Source organism: Aquarana catesbeiana, linkage group LG07, assembly GCF_042186555.1.
Source record: "Aquarana catesbeiana isolate 2022-GZ linkage group LG07, ASM4218655v1, whole genome shotgun sequence".
Lineage (NCBI taxonomy): Eukaryota > Metazoa > Chordata > Amphibia > Anura > Ranidae > Aquarana > Aquarana catesbeiana.
This window is the reverse complement of record NC_133330.1, coordinates 7,363,960-7,384,626: the sequence shown is the minus strand read 5'-3', so window position 1 is coordinate 7,384,626 and position 20,667 is coordinate 7,363,960. Positions and strand designations below refer to the sequence as shown.

General features: G+C 45.3%; 1 protein-coding gene across 1 annotated transcript in view; it reads left to right on the top strand.

Annotated features, from left to right (window-relative positions):
• The first annotated feature begins 734 nt into the window (after positions 1-734).
• LOC141102650 (uncharacterized) overlaps positions 735-20,667 on the top strand; it is a 58,359-nt gene continuing 38,426 nt past the window's right edge. Inside the window, exons 1-9 of the mRNA XM_073591557.1 lie at positions 735-885; positions 1,232-1,270; positions 6,560-6,848; positions 8,202-8,356; positions 8,462-8,503; positions 9,120-9,405; positions 15,905-16,059; positions 18,654-18,677; positions 19,505-19,528. Coding sequence (XP_073447658.1) covers positions 825-885; positions 1,232-1,270; positions 6,560-6,848; positions 8,202-8,356; positions 8,462-8,503; positions 9,120-9,405; positions 15,905-16,059; positions 18,654-18,677; positions 19,505-19,528 — 1,075 coding nt within the window. The 5' untranslated portion in view covers positions 735-824. The remainder of the gene's footprint in view (positions 886-1,231; positions 1,271-6,559; positions 6,849-8,201; positions 8,357-8,461; positions 8,504-9,119; positions 9,406-15,904; positions 16,060-18,653; positions 18,678-19,504; positions 19,529-20,667) is intronic.

Sequence of the window (20,667 nt, the reverse complement as noted above, 5' to 3'; positions counted from 1 at the left end):
GTGGGTTTCCCAGGGCCATAGTGATACTGAGAACCAGCCTGGGTTTACCAACTCCTGGGGGTTCTCTGCCTTCCCATGCCATGACCAGATCAGCTAGCACCATAGAAATTGGGAGGCACTGGGCCCCTCAGAACTCTCCAAGGAAGTAATACCAAACAGCACCATTGTACCAGCAGAGATACTATACAGCCAGGCAGCCACTCCTACCAAAAGGCCAGAATGATGGTGGAGCACCCCCTACTGGACACTTAAAAGAACAAATACTAAGCTTAGCCAAATAGACCACTGAAACAGGAAAAGAGGTGACATTTTCCAACAGGGACAGGTGTTCTGGTGACAACCATCTAAGTGGGGATTCCCTTTCAGCTTGTAGAGATTTCCTCTTACTTCCTGTTGAGTCTCCAGAAGAAGAAGTGAGGAGAAATCTTCCAAAAAAGACACAGAAGAAAAAAGACCTGGGATTTAACCCTTCCCTCCTTTATCCTAAAGTTAACAAACCGTTTTGGCTGTAAATACACTCCCATCTCTGTGAAGAAGGAAACTATAAATCTGTATAAACAGAATGCAATGTTCCAGAAAGACAGAGGACCTGTTCTGCAGGTTTGTCTCAGTGTCCTCAGTGATACCGGAGATAATGAAGGGTCCATAGTGGCAGAAATGGCTTTAAAAAAAGATTTTGGACACAACGAGTGCAAACTGAATTTCAACAGACGGATTGCTACTTTGCCCTTTTCTGAGGGCGGAATGTTTGTTTTACAAAACACATAAAAGTGGAGAGAACTAAAGATACAAATCACCAGAAGCTTCAGGAACAGCTCCGCACCATGACCTCCTCCACCATCTGGAGACTTCTTCTTCTGACTGCTCTGTATGGGGCAAATATAGGTCAGTGACTGCCTATGATAGATAGATAGATAGATAGATAGATAGATAGATAGATAGATAGATAGATAGATAGATAGATAGATAGATAGATAGATAGATAGATAGATAGACTTATAGACCAAATATAGATAGATATATAGACGATAGATAAATAGATAGATAGATAGATAGATAGATAGATAGATAGATAGATAGATAGATAGATAGATAGATAGATAGATAGATAGATAGATAGACTTATAGACCAAATATAGATAGATAGATAGATAGATAGATAGATAGATAGATAGATAGATAGATAGATAGATAGATAGATCTATAATACTATTGTGTTATTTTTTTCTAGATGCGGTAAGCCCCCCTAGTGAGGGATTTGTTCAACCAGGTAAGAGAATTGTATTTGTTTCATTTTATTATTATTATTATTATTATTATTATTATTATTATTATTATTCAAAAAAAGTAAAGATGGCTAGATGGTACCAGAGGATACAGCACCTCATCCCCTAAATAATCAAACGTTAAATGGGTGTGTGGACAAGGGATTATAGCGGTGCTAGGGTCAGGAAGATTAGAGAAGAAAAGATAAGACAAAAAATACTAAAATTACAAATTTTATTAATAGTCTATCATAAATACAATGTACATTATAAACAATTCATACAGTAATTATACAAATTTTGTGGATACATGTACTGTAAGTGACCCTAAGAATGGTCAAGTGGGCCAGATGGCAAGTGGCCGTAGAAGGAGGGGGGGCTCATTTTCCTACATGTTTCGCCAAAACATTGGCTTCTTCAGGGAACAGGAGCTCATAGGGTGGATATATATAAAAAATTCTGTGTGGTGGACATGAAAACACATGTTAGAAATATTAATTTGACCAAACACTGCATAGTAAAAACAATAACACATTGCAACTGTGGCTGGACATTCATGCGACCCTAAGCTCCACACTACTAAACGGAACTGCGGACATACCTGGGGCGTCAGTGCCCAAGACGGGAGGGAAGAGAGGGAGAGGGGGAACACAGCCACCCAAGGAGATCCCCACAGGGGAGCAGGCAGACCGCGCCGTAAATTATGCCTGCAGGGGGCATACAGTAGACCTGGCAAAGGAATGTAAAGATAGTCATGTGTCATAATGCACTGTGGTAGTTATTCCAGGAATAGAGGGTTGCGCATATGTGCATTGTATTAAAAAGAGAACAAAAAATATATGTATATAAATAGGTATAAATGTATCTATATCTCTGGAAAAGGTGCGGACTTACATGTATATCTAAAAGCTGTAGAGAGACAAGGTCAGGAAGTGCCTGTGATATATGTATGCACACAGCAAGGAAAGGACATCAAGGTTGAACCATATCTGCAGACCACTTAAAGCAGGCCTAATTAGAAAAATGGATAGTGTTAGGGGTCTTGCTGTTGTTAACTGGGGCCAGATATGGTAGTTTATGCCTATACTTACTTGATGGTATCTGCTGTAAGAAAAGATTCTCATAGCGGTACATTCACAGGTATATAGTGCCGGTGCTGGGATGAAAAAGGGATAAAAGTAACAGTGGATCCTATATGAAATATAAAGGAAAAAAGGAGGATCAGAAAGGTAGGGAAATGGAAGCTTTAAAATGTACTTGGGCACAGGTGAGGCTAGTGAAAAGGAGTCTATTACCTAATTCATCATGAAGCACACCGTGTTGCTTGAGAAAATCAGTGTTAACCACCAGAGTAAGAGGCCGGTCCAAAGTAAGTTCTAAAAAGTATGTAAAGGAGTAATAAATAATTCATGTAAACAACATGAAGTCAGGGTGTTTTGAAAGGCAGAAGTTTACCTTGTAGCTGTGTGCAGAGCGAATGCAGGCACGTCCCTCATCCATGGGAACTGAGGGACTGGCCGGTTACTCATATACCCCCCACACCTGATCAGATGATGATCAGGTGTGCGGACGCTAAACGAGGGGTAGCCACGGCTGTGCACTGCACGGTGCCTAGGAACTACGAGTTCCATCATGCAACGCGCGCGCATGCTCAGATCTCACGGACCGTGTGGCGATTGGAGAGGCGAACACCCCTGGAATGAAAAGTACCAAGGTGTCATCTCACCCAATCTGCCGATGGAATAAAGGACCAGAGGGTCTGAGAACAGACGTGGGCACCCAGGGGCAGACAGTTGTCTGCGCCTTGGCGTCCGTACAGGCAAAGACAGCGCTAGCCATGTCACCCCCAAACCGGGAGAGCCCGCGGAGCCGCCGCCCACCACCCACGCCACAGATAATCCCCCCAGTCGTGGGGCTAGCCAAGGCACCAGGGACAACCGCAGTCCAGTGGCGGGGAACAACGGGGCACGAAGTGTAGTGCGCCGAGACACAGGATGGGAGGATATCCCAAAGGTTGCCCAACGATCCACAGGGGCCACTGGGGAAGGTGGGAATTACTGTGTGTCAGCACACGACATCCAGCCACAATGTGTGCAGTGTGCATAGAGAACCACTGGGTCCCAGTACGACAGTGAAACCTGCAACCAAAAATTGAAAATACAATGCAAAAACAATATATAGAAAAGAATATATAAAAAAGGAAACACACAGTATATGTATTGCAACAGTTGTGTCGAAAAATATTGTTCGATAATGACAAAAAAGAGTTTTAAGTCGCAAATAAATACAGGCAATATACACTTATAGAATATACTGGGATATAAGATATATTGAGTCAATTTGCCAGCTTGTCTCAGAAAAGGAAAAAGGCATTTGTAATCAATGTAGAAGGCAAGGTATTAGTCCATGTCAAAAAAACATTATATGGATGAAATACCGGGTGGAGCCATGGCAGCAAAGGGAAAAAGAGACAGGGAATACAGGAGAATGAGAAACTAAGAAGGGAATAGAGGGGGGGGGGGGGGGGGGAGGGATGGAAGAGGATAGGGTAGAGAGGAAAAACCACAAACGACGTTGTCTGGGGAAGGGGCATGGAAAAGAAAAACTTAAAGGAAGGGCTTAAAACTAATATATTCATTGAGTCCTGGGAAGATGGTAGCATTTAATATATGAATCCATTTGGTTTCGAGTCGTAATAGTGAATTATCAGTACTACCGCCTCTTACATGTGAGGGGATATGTTCAAGTGCGGAAAACAAAATAACATGGGGATCGGAGTTATGTTGGGCAGCGATATGCCTATTAATGGCCGTAGTGGTAGTGTTCTTGTATAGTGGTTTGATATGGTCCCGGATACGGGTCTGAAAGGGGCGCTTGGTTTTGCCAACATAGAATGCGCCGCATTGGCATTGGGCCAGGTATACAACCCCAACAGTGGCGCAGGTGACATAGTGTCTGATGGTGTGTGTGTTTCCATCGGGTAGATTAACAACCTGAGAGTTGGCAACGAATGTACATATGTCACATTTGCCACATTGATAGGTACCGGTGGCAGTGGGCCTATGTGCAGTGTCAGTAGAATGATGACTATGAATCAGACGATCGCGGAGAGAGGGAGAGCGTCGATAGGTAATATCAGGATAAGTGTTAATGTATTTGGCAATAGTAGGATCAGATGTGAGTAAGGGCCAAAATTGTTTGAGGACGTCTTTGATTTGGGTATGCTGATTGGAGAATTGGGTGATAAGTCGTGTGGGTTGTTTAGAATCCAATGGTTTGTCGGAGAAGACCAGGTCTTTACGGTTGAGTTTTTTTGCCTTATGGAATGCTTTCTTTAAGAGAGAGTGGCTGTAGCCTCTATCTAAGAGTCTATTATAGAGGTCGTGTGCCGCCCTGAAGAAATCTTCATCGCGGGTACAGTTATGTTTAATCCTGACATATTGACTATATGGTATACTTCGAAGGAGGGGCTCAGGATGGGCACTCTGGGCATGTAGGATTGTATTGCCCGAAGAGGGTTTGCGGTATAGAGTAGTATAGACTTGGCCATTGGGTTGTACACCAATCTGGAGGTCCAAGAAATGGATCTGAGACTGGCTGCACTCCATGGTAAATCTTAGATTGTATGTGTTGTCAGTAAGGCTTTGTACAAATGAGGAAAGTTCTTCCTTAGTACCGGCCCAAAACAGAAGTATATCATCGATATACCTGTACCAGGATATAATCCTGGACAGGTAGGGGTTGAAGTGAATCGAGTCAAAAAGTTCCCTCTCCCACCCCCCCAGGTACAGGTTGGCATAGGCAGGGGCACACTTAGTCCCCATAGCCACACCCTGCACCTGGAGGAAGTGGGAGGAGCCGAACATGAAATAATTGCGTGTGAGTATGAACCTCAATAATTTGAGGACAAAGTCCCCGTATTCATCATATTGGGGGCCTCTGGCACGAATGAGTTTGCTGATAACTGAGATACCTCTATTGTGGGGGATTACGTTGTATAAGCTTTCCACATCTAGGGCTACCAACCATGTGCCACTGGGCAGGGATTGGCCATCTAATATACGAAGGAGATGGATAGTGTCCTTTATATATGAAGGCAAAGCTACAACATGGGGTGCCAGATATTTATCTACCAGAGCACTGGCAGATTCTGTGAGGCATTGACGACCAGACACAATTGGGCGACCAGGTGGATGGTCGAGAGATTTGTGCAATTTCGGGAGGGAATAGAAGGTAGGGGTAGTGGGTTCTTTAACATAAAGAAATTTCCATGTGTTGGAGTCTATAATGCCTTTTTGATAAGCTGCAAATATCAGCTGTTGGTATTCGGATATATAGTTAGCAATGAGTGTTTTAGAAATTGGTCTATACCACTCGCGATTGTTTAAAATATCCAGGCACATTTGTTCGTAGAAGGACACATCCATCACCACCACATTGCCACCCTTGTCGGCTGGCTTAATGGTGAGTTCAGGATGGTTTTGTAGGGATTTGATGGCCCTAATCTGAGCCAAAGTTAGGTTGGAGGGATACGCGGAGTTGAAATTTAAGCCTTCGATGGTGTTAATGACCTGTTGTACAAAGGCCCATATATTGGGATTTGTAGAAAGATTTGGAAAATTCACAGATTTGGGTTTAAAAGAAACAGGAGGGGGGAAGGGGGGAGCACCAAGGGCGGCGGCCTCAAGATTGGTAGGATCGAGAGAGTCGTCACCATCAGTGCACCCCTCCTCCCAAAGTGACATTAATTCTTCGAGGGCTTGTATTTCCGCTAGGGTGGGAACCTGTTGGGAAGGATTTACATGCACAAACATGGCGAAACATGTAGGAAAATGAGCCCCCCCTCCTTCTACGGCCACTTGCCATCTGGCCCACTTGACCATTCTTAGGGTCACTTACAGTACATGTATCCACAAAATTTATTATTATTATTATTATGTTTCATTGTTGGACAATCTGAGTAGAAGAAATGATCTTGTAGTGATGATTCTATTGATCTGTGATAGGACAATGGAGCTCTCACTACTCCTGGAATGGGGGCGATATAACGTCCCATCTATAGAGGTCACTCCTCTGTATCGTCCCACCTCTTCTCTATAGTTGGTGAGCTTCAATCACATGATCGGATCAGTTTGATTCCAATAAAAACCATCAGTAATAATGAACCCAAGAAATGACTACAAACAGTTACAATGTACACAGTGGACCTTTATAGATATGATGGATATAACAGTATGATTACAGAGTTACTGTGTATATAATAAACCCTCACACATTGTTATTATGTATCACAGCTCCGAATGTGGCTCTTCGTGGCATTCCCACCCAATCCAGCACCATGTCTTATTATGGAAGCGCGCAGAACTCCAACGACGGCTCATTGGCCAGGAATTACCTGAGGGCTCAGTGCTCCTATACAAAGCAGGACGAGGGACCCTGGTGGATGGTGGACCTTAAAAAGCCTCACAAGATCATGTCTGTGGCCATCACCAACCGTATCCTGGAATGTTGCAGGGAACGGATTTTTGGGGCAGAGATCCGAATTGGAAATGATCCGAGCAAAGGAGGAACATCAAACCCCAGGTGAACATTCCATGTTTGGGTAATAAAGTAAAGGGTGAAGAGTACGAAATACAAAGGACTTTGTAGGAGTCCATTCTGCTGAACAAATGATTGGTTACCTTTATGTTTATTTGTTATATTTTCAGTTGTTTCTCTTTATAAATTGTATAAAAGAGAAGAAATACTGCGCTCAGAATAGGTGATTATAAATTGTACATTGTGCTGTAGTTGCTTAAAGTGGACCAGAACTCAGAAATGAGAAGATGTGCTATCTTATGGGGGACATCTAGAATTTGCTAAACACTACCATGAAAGATGCATCTTGTGTTTTCAATTCTTCCAGTTATTCCTGTGCCTAGGCACTCATGTTCTGTATCCTCATAGCTGTACACTATATTAAGTATTGAACTTTAATGAACTTTAATGACATCCTAGTCTTAGTCCGTAGGGTTCAATATTGAGTTGGCCCACCCTTTGCAGCTATAACAGCTTCACCTCTTCTGGGAAGGCCGTCCACAAGGTTTAGGAGGGTGTCCATGGGAATGTTTGACCATTCTTCCAGAAGCACATTTGTGAGGTCAGGTACTGATGTTGGACAAGAAGGCCTGGCTCGCAGTCTCCACTCTAATTTATCCCAAAGGTGTTCTATCGGGTTGAGGTCAGGACTCTGTGCAGGCCAGTCAAATTCCTCCAACCCAAACTCGCTCATCCATGTCTTTATGGACCTTGCTTTGTGCTCTGGTCCAAATCATTTGGTGGAGGGGAGATTATGGTGTAAGTTTGTTTTTCAGGGGTTGGGCTTGGCCCCTTAGTTCCAGTGAAGGGAACACTTAAGGCGTCAGCATACCAAGACATTTTGAACAATTTCATGCTCCCAACTTTGTGGGAACAGTTTGGGGATGGCCCCTTCCTGTTCCAACATGACTGCGCACCAGTGCACAAACCAAGGTCCATAAAGACATGGATGAGCGAACAGGGACGCACCGGAGCCCCGCTGTGAGCCGCTCCACACAACAGTGTGAGCCAGACCTGAATAATATACACTGATTTGGGTTATTTTTACCAAAGAAATGTAGCAGAATACATTTTGGCCAAAAATTATAAAGAAAGATCATTTGTTCGCAAAAAATTTTTACAAAAAGTAAGATTTTTTTATTTTTTTTCAACATGTTTTCTCAAATTTTTTTTTCATATATATAGCAAAATAAAAAAAGCAGTGATGATTAAATATGTATATATAAAAAAATTTAATTTGGGTAGAGTGTTGTATGACAGAGCAATCGGCAGTTAAAGTAGCGCAGTGCCGAATGACAAAAAATGGCCTGGTCATGAAGGGGGTCAAGTGGTTAAGAAAACGTCCTCTTGTCATTTCAGTTGTGGTGTCATCTCATCCATTGAATCTGGGGAGACTCTCTCCTTCTCTTGCCAAGGAATGACCGGCCAATATGTGACCATCACCATCCCGGGACGGGCTGAACATCTCGTCTTGTGTGAAGTCCAGGTCTTTGGCTTTCCAGCAGGCAGTGAAGGTAAGGCGCAGGATTTCCCACACAAAAAAAAAAAGAAAAATAATAAAAAAGGTTAATAAAAATGGAAATGAACTATTCAAAATTCTCTTTCCGCCATTACTCTAGATAAAGCGACGGTCCCAGAAGTCTTAAAGACTCCAAATGGAGGTAAGTTGAATTGTTTGGCTTGTGTTTCTATCTGTTGATATCTCATGTTAATCATTTTTATCAGTGGTGGCCGGTCCATACGTGGCGAAGGGGTGCCACCCCATCCATGCATCCAGTAATCTACATGTCGGACACCAGATGCATTGATTCCAAAGGGTTGGAGCTCTAGATGGCTTCAAAAAAGAGTGGGGTCTGGGCGCAGAGCACTGCGCTCTGAGCCCACCCAGCTGTGTGACAATAGCTAATTAATATTTGTTATTGTCTTCCTGATTCGCCTCCCGGCCAATCAGGAAGCAGATCCTGAGATCCGAGTGGCCTAGAGGAGAAGCGACTGTATTTGCCACCGAGGAGGAGGAGGAGATGCAGGGGAAGCCGCCGTGAAGCTGAGGAGGAGGAGACGCAGGGTGAAGCCGAGGAGGAGGAAGCGCTGCCTGCAACCTAGATGGGGTAAATGCGGGGCTGGTGGGCTAGCGATCGAGCAACGGAGGGTGGGTGCGACCGACCTACCGGGGAGAGGGGGTGCCGCCCCCCAAAAAAATAGAGCACCAGCTGCCACTGACTTGTATTATTCAGAAAAATGTGATTTGATCTTCACAGTAAGTTTGAAATTTTGCAGCTCCAAACGTGGCTGTCAAGGGTGTCGCTCAGCAATCCAGCCTCTATAATATGTATGGAGAAGCCAAAAACTCCATTGACGGTTCTCTAGACAGCAACTACCTTTACGTCCAGTGCAGCGGCACCGCGGAGCAGGACAACCCCTGGTGGATGGCCGATCTCAAGGGAAAGTTTAAGGTCTTCACTGTCGCGGTGACCAATCGAGGAGACTGCTGTTCAGAGAGGATCAACGGGGCCCAGATAAGGATTGGAAACTCAGCTGAACATGGAGGAACCAGCAACCCCATGTGAGACATTTTTTGTTTATTTACCTTATAGTATGTAAACCGTCCTTGGCTAGATCACTGCAGACTTTGTACCAAACAAAAAGTCCAAAGGTCTTCTTCTGTTTGACCGAGTAGGCGTTTACAAATATACAAAGTACGTTTGTCTTTGGTGAAATGTTGAAGACAAAATAATTCTCAATTACAAATGAATTTATCGGAGTAGATGTAGATACCCTTCCCCCGGACGACCTTTAGCTCACTGTACATCATAAACACATCCAAAGTTTTTTAATGTTTTTACTTTTTCTCATCCTTTGTTGCATCTCAGTGCTGCTGACCTCCTTCAGCCTCCTAAACCCACTCCCTGTCTACATGCACTCTCTCCCGTCTACATGCACTCTCTCCCGTCTACATGCACTCTCTCCCGTCTACATGCACTCTCTCCTGTCCACATGCACTCTCTCCTGTCTACATGCACTCTCTCCAATCTACATGCACTCTCTCCCGTCTACATGCACTCTCTCCCGTCTACATGCACTCTCTCCAATCTACATGCACTCTCTCCCGTCTACATGCACTCTCTCCCGTCTACATGCACTCTCTCCCGTCTACATGCACTCTCTCCTGTCCACATGCACTCTCTCCTGTCTACATGCACTCTCTCCTGTCCACATGCACTCTCTCCTGTCTACATGCACTCTCTCCCGTCTACGTGCACTCTCTCCCGTCTACGTGCACTCTCTCCCGTCTACATGCACTCTCTCCCGTCTACATGCACTCTCTCCTGTTTACATGCACTCTCTCCTGTCTACATGCACTCTCTCCTGTCTACATGCACTCTCTCCCGTCTACATGCACTCTCTCCCGTCTACATGCACTCTCTCCTGTTTACATGCACTCTCTCCTGTCTACATGCACTCTCTCCTGTCTACATGCACTCTCTCCTGTCTACGTGCACACTCTCCTGTCTACATGCACTCTCTCCCATCTACATGCACTCTCTCCCGTCTACATGCACTCTCTCCCGTCTACATGCACTCTCTCCTGTCTACATGCACTCTCTCCTGTCTACGTGCACTCTCTCCTGTCTATGTGCACACTCTCCTGTCTACATGCACTCTCTCCCATCTACGTGCACTCTCTCCCGTCTACATGCACTCTCTCCTGTCTACATGCACTCTCTCCCGTCTACATGCACTCTCTCCCGTCTACATGCACTCTCTCCCGTTTACATGCACTCTCTCCTGTCTACATGCACTCTCTCCTGTCTACATGCACTCTCTCCCGTCTACATGCACTCTCTCCTGTTTACATGCACTCTCTCCTGTCTACATGCACTCTCTCCTGTCTACATGCACTCTCTCCTGTCTACGTGCACACTCTCCTGTCTACATGCACTCTCTCCCGTCTACATGCACTCTCTCCCGTCTACATGCACACTCTCCCGTCTACATGCACTCTCTCCCGTCTACATGCACTCTCTCCCGTCTACATGCACTCTCTCCCGTCTACATGCACTCTCTCCCGTCTACATGCACTCTCTCCCGTCTACATGCACTCTCTCCCGTCTACATGCACTCTCTCCCGTCTACATGCACTCTCTCCTGTCTACATGCACTCTCTCCCGTCTACGTGCACTCTCTCCTGTCTACGTGCACTCTCTCCTGTCTACGTGCACTCTCTCCTGTCTACATGCACTCTCTCCCGTCTACATGCACTCTCTCCCGTCTACATGCACTCTCTCCCGTCTACATGCACTCTCTCCTGTCTACATGCACTCTCTCCCGTCTACATGCACTCTCTCCTGTCTACATGCACTCTCTCCCGTCTACATGCACTCTCTCCTGTCTACATGCACTCTCTCCCGTCTACATGCACTCTCTCCTGTCTACATGCACTCTCTCCCGTCTACATGCACTCTCTCCTGTTTACATGCACTCTCTCCTGTCTACATGCACTCTCTCCTGTCTACATGCACTCTCTCCTGTCTACGTGCACACTCTCCTGTCTACATGCACTCTCTCCCGTCTACATGCACTCTCTCCCGTCTACATGCACACTCTCCCGTCTACATGCACTCTCTCCCGTCTACATGCACTCTCTCCTGTCTACATGCACTCTCTCCCGTCTACATGCACTCTCTCCCGTCTACATGCACTCTCTCCCGTCTACATGCACTCTCTCCTGTCTACATGCACTCTCTCCCGTCTACATGCACTCTCTCCTGTCTACATGCACTCTCTCCCGTCTACATGCACTCTCTCCTGTCTACATGCACTCTCTCCTGTCTACGTGCACTCTCTCCCGTCTACATGCACTCTCTCCCAGGCATTGGCTGCACATCGTTGCTCTTTACCGGCTTCCTAATACATTTTGAGACCTGATGGACCATGTCTCTATAATGCGTGTTCCTATGGTCACTCTTAAAGTGATTCTAAAGGAAAGAAATGAAAAAAAAAATAACAAACATGTTATACTTACCTGCTCTCTAATGGTTTTACAAAGAGCAGCACCAATACTCTTTTTTTTTGGGTCCTCCACCCTGCTCCTCCCCCATGCTAAGTGCCCCTAATAGCAATCCTCTTGCTACGGGGGGCACTCGAGCAGGCTTGCTCCTGAGCAACTCTCTGTTTGTCCATTCACACACACACACACAGCGTGCCTCGGCTTGGCTGTGATTGAAAGAAGCAGGAGCCAATGGCTCCCACTGCTGTATGAGCCAATGAGGAGAGATAGACCCGGGAGAGCTGCTGCTCTCATGCACATTGTTGGATCGAGATGGGGCTCAGGTAAGTATAAGGGGGGCTGCACCTAGAAGAGTTTTTTTACCTTAAAGAGGAACTGCAGTCTGCTCACATAATTTGTAATAAGAACGTCTTTGCCATTCTGAAGCTTCCCTCCAACCACTTTGCATATTATTTTATATATACTGTGATTCTGTACTTGCCAAATATGCTGCAGAAATCTCCCTCCACTGAGTCTGGCTGCAACCATTTTAACTGTGGGCAGGTGAAGCTGCTGCCTGTTCACTTCCTGGATTTACACAGAGTCACACCTCCAGCTCTGCAGCCCTGCAGCTCTCATTGGCCCCCTTATGACTCATCCCCCCTCCCTTCCTGGCAAACACAGAGAGAGAGCTGTGCATGATGCCATAAGCCTAGGCTAATGACCAGACAAGAAACAGGAAGTGGGCTGTATAATGCCGCGTACACACGGCCGGACTTCCCGACAGAAAAAGTCCGATGGGAGCTTTCGGTCAGACATTCCGACTGTGTGTATGCCCCATCGGACTTTTTCTGCCGGCATTTCTGACGGACTCAGATATAGAACATGTTCTAAATCTTTCCGTCGGAAATGCCGACGGAGTTTAGTCCGTTGGCAAGTCCGGCCATGTGTACGTGGCATTAGGAATTTACTGGTAGAAAAAAAATAATTTTACAATCCAAAGTTAAAACAACAACAAGGGCAGAAGATTTAATAGATGGAAAGTTGAAAAAATGCCTGAAGTTTACACTTTAATGCACACATTGCATTAGGTTAAAACATCTTGAACCTGTAGAACCACTTTAGTCCTCTCCAGGGGGGCATATGACAGGGTAACAGTTATTTGAGTGACAGTTGTCAGGCTATATGAGGACGTCCGACGTACCCAAACAAAAACCCTTGTGGATAGTGAGAGATTATTTTTAATTAGCTCTTTGTGGCCCAATAGGCTAAGAGTACAGTTATCCTTTAAGCCTACCCCAGTACAATGGGCTCTGATACGAATTTTGTGGAGTCAGTTGCTGCTGATTTAGATGGTGATTCCTGAGCACAGGTACACTTCAAAGTGCAAAAGTGACGTGAAAGGTTCAAATTTGTTCAAAGCAGCCATAATTGTGTGTGTGTGTGGGGGGGGGGACTTAATGTGCCCAGTTGTGGGGACCCGGAGCAAGCTCTTGATAGTGGCGGGCAGATGTTGCAGTCACGTGGATTCAGCATTAAGGCAGCACTCTAAATTAAAATCAAGACTCCCCCCATGAGAGCTCTGTTAACTCTCTGTAGTCTGTGGCCAAACTTCTACATTCTTGATGGATATACACTACGAACACAACTTCTGTAAGACTTCACCTCCCTCTAGGTGTTCAGCATTTCTGAGTCGGTACCGTAGCACCAACCCAACAGTCCCATCACCTCACTCCCAGTGACCGCAACCTGTATGTTGCTATTGGAAACAGAAAGCACACTTTTGACACCCAGGCTAGTTCCTTAGGTAACAACATCGATGTTTTCCTGAGCATTGCTGTGATAGTCCAAGTTCAGAAGAGAATTCTGTGGTCACAGGTTGATATTACTACTCATACTTGCTGCCCTCTAGTATTGGGGTTGCATAGCTCCTAACTGTCCCTGATTTGGAGGGACTGTCCCTGATTTGGAGCAATGTCCCTCTGTCCCTCTGTCCTCCTCATTTGTCCCTCATTTTGGTCTGATCCATATAGTTGTATATAAAATCCACTTTTTATCTTTCAAAAAGTGTTTTCCAGTGCTAAACCTTTCATCCAAATTATACATTTCTGCATTTGTACATTTTAAAAGCCAATATAAAGGAATAGTAATGGTAAAAAAAAGCCCTTGTGGATTTAAATAACCATTTTTTTTTGGTTAATTCTCCCTTAAGGGGGTGTGGCAGGGGGGCGTGTCCTATGCCTATATACGTTTGTTAGTAGGTGTCCCTCATTCTCATCTCAAAATGTTGGGAGATATGGGGTTGTCCTCGGAACACTGTGGGAAATAGATAAAAACAGAGGGCATACTGGCCTAGTGCATTATACAACATAAAATGTATTGAGGATGAAATAAAATGTAACTACTCACAAGTGTAGGTAGTAAAATCGCTCATCAAGATCAAGCCACTACAAGTGGCTACAATCTCTCAGTTTTGCCAAAGCCTCTAGCCCAAGGAGTGGCTCTAATGAAGAAGGACATCCTTTGAAATGCGTCAGCCGACAGGGACCCTGGTGAGGTCCTCCTTGGGCTAGAAGCTTTGTCAAAGCTGGGAGATTGTAGCCACTTGCAGTGGCTTGATGAACGATTTTAATATCTACACTTATGAGCGGCTCGGATGAATAAGGTCATCCTTCGACACACGTCAGCCGACAGGGACCCTGTTGAGGTCCTCCTTGGGCTAGAGGCTTTGGCAAATCTGGGAGATTGTAGTCACTTGTAGTGGCTTTATGAGTGATTTTACTACCTACACTTGTGAGTAGTTACATTTTTTTTAATCTTCAATCAAGTTTATGTTGGATAATGCACTAGGCCAGTGCGCTCCTCTGGTTTTACCTAGGCCCCTAGGTACCCTGTGCTGCAAGGATGGTCCCAGTATGTGGGGAACTGGTCACCAGAGAAGGGGCCAAGCATGAAACCCCTTCACTACCAGAGTCTCCGTCACCATTGCCATGTCACCTGCTTCCTGGCTGGTTGGCTGCAAGGCATTTGACACAAGTACGGTAGTTATTAGCAATGGCAATACAGCCTACTTAGGACAGCTTCTCTGCTTGTTAGACCCGTCTACTGTATCTTCTCTAACGTCTCTTGTCCCCTTCTGTAAGCCCTGTTCTTTGCTATGCCATGCTTGCCTTGTACCCCTTTAATGACTTGACCTGCCAGTTAAACTAAACATTGAAATTATTTTACTGAAGTAACTGAAGATAACAAAGTTCTCCTAGACATCTCCCCATACATTTCTGACAAAGTTCTCTAAGTGCTACTTGCTAAGGTAGTAAAATCCATTGAAAGTCCTTTGTAAGGCAAGACTCCATTATTGGAATTAAATCCATAACTAGCAGCAATGATCCAAAATAGTCCATAATCTGGTAGCGAAAGTCTGTAAATCCAAAACAGATCCTGGCCCTTCAGGAACCCTGACTGGGCTCCTGTGAGGGGCACTGAGTGATGACATTCCAAACTCCCCGGGGCTCAAGGAGCCCTTTATTAATGTGAACAGGAGTGGGCGGAGTTCCCCTGAAAAGTGTGGGAAATCCTGTCCAGCAGCATAATTCCTTGCCTTTAAGGTCCCACCACCCCCAAAAAATCAGTCTCACTTTAGAATGCACGGACAGGCAAATATACAGTAGTTAGAGCTCAGAAAAACAACAATAAAACATTTAACATAGCAAATCCCTTTTAGAAAAACCGGATATATTATCTCTTCATGGTCAGCTATTATCCCTTTTTTTAAGCTTTAACTAAGAGCTTTAGCTTTGAGTGCAGTTTTTCGAGTGTCAATCAAGGAATGGTCATATACTCCAGCTCTTCCCAAACAGCCCCAAGGCATTCTCAGGATAGATGGGAAAGATAATTCCCTCAAGTTCTTCTTGTTCCATTTTGAGGGTTTGCCCCAGCTGTATACAAAAACGCCTCAAGAATGAACATATTCTCATCACTGATAAGTCTAAAACCTAAGAACTGGAAACTTTTGTGTAACTTCACCCTGATGTATTTTAATGCTGCCTCCTCTTTCTCTTTGCTTATCAATTTCCAGATGTGGAATAATTCCAACAATGGCAAGCGGTGAGACCCTGGCCTTTGAGTGTGATGGCATGGTTGGACAATATGTGACCATCTTCATACCTGGAAAAAATAAGTCATTAACTCTCTGTGAGGTCCAAGTTTTTGGACTACCGAGTGAGATCTCCGGTAATTATTTTAATTTTTTTTCATAGAAAGCATAGTATAAACACAAACTTTCAAAAAGTAGAGTTGCAAAACAACCACACTACTCTAAACTCCCTGGTTGGTAGGGATATGGCGGGTTCCGGCACCTGATGCTTCCTTAACCATTGACAGGTCATATATAGTAACGGAAGAAAAACTGTTACTATATATATATATATATATATATATATATACAGTATGACATTTGTCTCCCACCAAATGAGCAAAAAAGTTGAGGGTTCAGAAGGACGGCCAAACTGGCAAAATTCGGTCCAAAGTGAAAGCTCATCCCTAGTAGGGTTGCCACCTCATCCCTTTAGGCCGGGTTCACACTGGTGCGACACGACAGCCGTCATACTTTGGTTCCGACTTTGCCCTGCGACTTAAAGCCGACATACGTCTGACTTTCAATGAACAGGGATCCAATTTGGATCCCCGCCAATATCAGGCACTGTGTTTGGTATGAATCTTGAGGGGGAACCCCACGCCAAATTTTAAATTAAAAAACGGCATGGGTCCCCCCTCCTTGGGCATACCAGGCCCTTCGGTCTGATATGGATTTTAAGGGGAACCCCCTACACCAAAAAAACAATGTGGGGGTCGCCCCAAGATCCATAGCAGACCCTTATCCGAGCACGTAGCCCGGCCGGTCAGGAAAAGGGGTGGAGACGAGCGAGCGCCCCCCCTCCTGAACCGTACCAGGCTGCATGCCCTCAACATGCGGGGGTGGGTGCTTTGGGGAAGGGGAGCACCCTGCGGCCCCCCCACCCCAAAGCACCTTGTCCCCATGTTGATTAGGACAAGGGCCTCTTCCTGACAACCCTGGCCGTTGGTTGTCTGGGATCTCCGGGCGGGGGGCTTATCGGAATCCGGGAGCCCTCTTTAATAAGGGGGCCCCCAGATCCTGGCCCCCCACCCTATGTGGATGAGTATGGGTTACATCATATCCCTACCCATTCACCTGGGGAAAAAAGTGTCAAAAAAAAAACACACTAGACAGGTTTTTAAAGTAATTTATTAAGCAGCTCCGGGGGTCTTCTTCCGACTTCGATGTGTCTCTTCCGACTTCTCCGCGCTCTCCGGCCTCTTCTCCCACTCTCCGGTGTCTTCTGCCAGGCTCCTCCGCTATCTTCTGCTCTTTTGCTAGAGTTGGCCCGGACTTCTTCGTTGTCTTCTTCCCCCCGGTCTTCTTCTGATGTTGACACGACGCTCTCTCCCACTGTAATGGCGTGTGTGCAGTGCGCAACGACTTATATAGGCATGAGCGTGGTCACCGGTGATGTCGGTGTATAAGTCATTGCGCACCGAGCACACGGCATTACAGCGGGAGAGAGCGTCGTGTCAACATCGGAAGAATACCGGAGGAAAGAAGACGACAGAGAAGACCAGGCCACCGCTAGCAAAAGAGCGGGCAAAAGAGCAGAAGTCGGAAGAAGACCCCCGGAGCTGCTTAATAAATTATTTTAAAAACCTGTCTAGTGTGTTTTTTTTTTATTGACACTTTTTTCCCCAGGTGAATGAGTGGGGGTACGATGTACCCCATACTCATCCACATAGGGTGGGGGCCGGGATCTGGGGGCCCCCCGCCCGCAGACCTTGACAACTAACGGCCAGGGTTGTCAGGAAGAGGCCCTTGTCATCAACATGGGGACAAGGTGCTTTGGGGTGGGGGGGCCGCAGGGCACCCCCCTGCCCCAAAGCACCCCCCCCATGTTGAGGGCATGAGGCCTGGTACGGTTCAGGAGGGGGGACACTCGCTCGTCCCCACCCCTTTTCCTGACCGGCCAGTCTGCGTGCTTGGATAAGGGTCTGGTATGGATTTTGGGGGGACCCCAACACGCCATTTTTCCAGCGTAGGGTGTTCCCCTTAAGATCCATATCAGACCGAAGGGCCTGGTATGCTCTTGGAGGGGGAACCCATGCCAGTTTTTTATTTAAAATTTGGCGCCGAGTTCCCCCTCAAGATCATCAGAGCACAAGTCGCATGCCAAAGTCGGATCCTGCAAGACGGCGATCCGACTTTGGTCCGACTTCAATGATAGCCAATGGGCTGAAGTAGGCTCAAAGTCAGACCAAAGTAGTACAGGAAGCATTTTCAAAGTCGGACCGACTTGTGTCAGACCAGTTAAGACGGCTCCCATAGGGAAACATTGATTTTCACACGTCATGCGACATGAGCTCCCAATGTCGGAGCGTTTGTCGCACCAGTGAAAACCAAACACATATTAATTACACAGGTTCTGTGGCTGATTAAGGTGATAATTAAACTCACTTGGTGCCTTATCTGCATGAAATTAGCCTCAGAACCCATGTAATTCATATGTGTTCGGGTTTAAAGGGATGAGGTGGCAACTCTAATCCCTAGTCATAAAGTACAGAAACAGGTCTTACTTTTCAGAAAAGCTCCACCTTTTATCATTAAAAACCCATCCCTGATATCCATTTAGTGACATCGTTGAGGATGAGATGATATCATCATTCTAATGCAGTCCGGAGGAAGCATTAAAGAACTGAGTATTAAAGTCTTTGTTATACTTTATTAATAACTTATTGCATTTATTTTTTTATATTCCTAGATTACACCCCTGTGATACAAGACGGTAAGTTCATTTATGTATTCATTCATTTAAATCTTGTCCTATTCACACCGATCAATGACCACCCACCTAATATTGAGTAGGTCACCCTTTTGCCGCCAAAACAGACCTGACCCGTCCATGCACTGAAAATCTATATAGAGGAATCAGGACCTCCTTCTTCCCGCTGGTGATTCAGCTAGTGGTATAAAGATCTATATAGAGGAATCAGGACCTCCTTCCTCCTGCCAGTGACCTCTCTTGTGATATAAAGATCTATATAGAGGAATCAGGACCTCCTTTCTCCTGCCAGTGACCCCTCTAGTGATATAAAGATCTATAAAGAGGAATTAGGACCTTCTTCCTCTTACTGGTGACCCCTCTAGTGATATAAAGATCTATATAGAGGAATCAGGACCTCCTTCCTCCTGCTGGTGACCCCTCTAGTGATATAAAGATCTATATAGAGGAATCAGGACCTCCTTCCTCCTGCTGGTGACCCCTCTAGTGATATAAAGATCTATATAGAGGAATCAGGACCTTCTTCCTCTTACTGGTGACCCCTCTACTGATATAAAGATCTATATAGAGGAATCAGGACCTCCTTCCTTCCACTGGTGACCCCTCTACTGATATAAAGATCTATATAGTGATATAAAGATACCTGTATAGAGGGATCTGGACCTTTAATCATTAAAACCCCATCCTTGAGATCCATTCAGTGACATCGCTGAGGATGAGATGATATCATCATTCTAATGCAGTCCAGAGGAAGCATTAAAGAACTGAGTATTAAAGTCTTTGTTATACTTTATTAATAACTTATTTCATTTATTTTTTTATATTCCTAGATTACACCTTTGTGATAGAAAACAGTAAGTTCATTTATGTATTTATGCATGTAAATCTTGTCCTTTAAATTCTTATATTTTCCAATACTAGGAAAAACAAGATTGTGTGACTATTTACACTCATCAGCAATAACTTTATGACCACCCACCTAATATTGAGTAGGTCCCCCCTTTTCCCCAAAACAGCCCTGACCTGTGCAGGCACTAAAGATCTATACAGGGGAATCAGGACCTCCTTCCTCCTGCTGGTGATCCCTCTGGTGATATAAAGATCTATATAGAGGAATCAGGACCTCCTTCCCTCTGCTGGTGACCTCTCTAGTGATATAAAGATCTATGTAGAGGAATCAGGACCTCCTTCCTCATGCTGGTGACCCCTCTGGTGATATAAAGATCTATATAGAGGAATCAGGACCTCCTTCCCTCTGCTGGTGACCTCTCTAGTGATATAAAGATCTATATAGAGGAATCGGGACCTCCTTCCTCCTGCTGGTGACCCCTCTAGTGATATAAAGATCTATATAGAGGAATCAGGACCTCCTTCCTCCTGCTGGTGACCCCTCTAGTGATATAAAGATCTATATAGAGGAATCAGGACCTCCTTCCTCCTGCTGGTGACCCCTCTAGTGATATAAAGATCTATATAGAGGAATCGGGACCTACTTCCTCCTGCTGGTGATCCCTCTAGTGATATAAAGATCTATATAGAGGAATCGGGACCTCCTTCCTCCTGCTGGTGACCCCTCTAGTGATATAAAGATCTATATAGAAGAATCAGGACCTCCTTCCTCTTGCTGGTGACCCCTCTAGTGATATAAAGATCTATATAGAGGAATCAGGACCTCCTTCCTCCTGCTGGTGACCCCTCTAGTGATATAAAGATCTATATAGAGGAATCAGGACCTCCTTCCTCGTGCTGGTGACCCCTCTAGTGATATAAAGATCTATATAGAGGAATCAGGACCTCCTTCCTCCTGCTGGTGACCCCTCTAGTGATATAAAGATCTATATAGAGGAATCAGGACCTCCTTCCTCCTGCTGGTGATCCCTCTAGAGATATAAAGATCTATATAGAGGAATCAGGATCTCCCTTCTCCTGCTGGTGACACCTCTAGTGATATAAAGATCTATATAGAGGAATCGGGACCTCCTTCCTCCTGCTG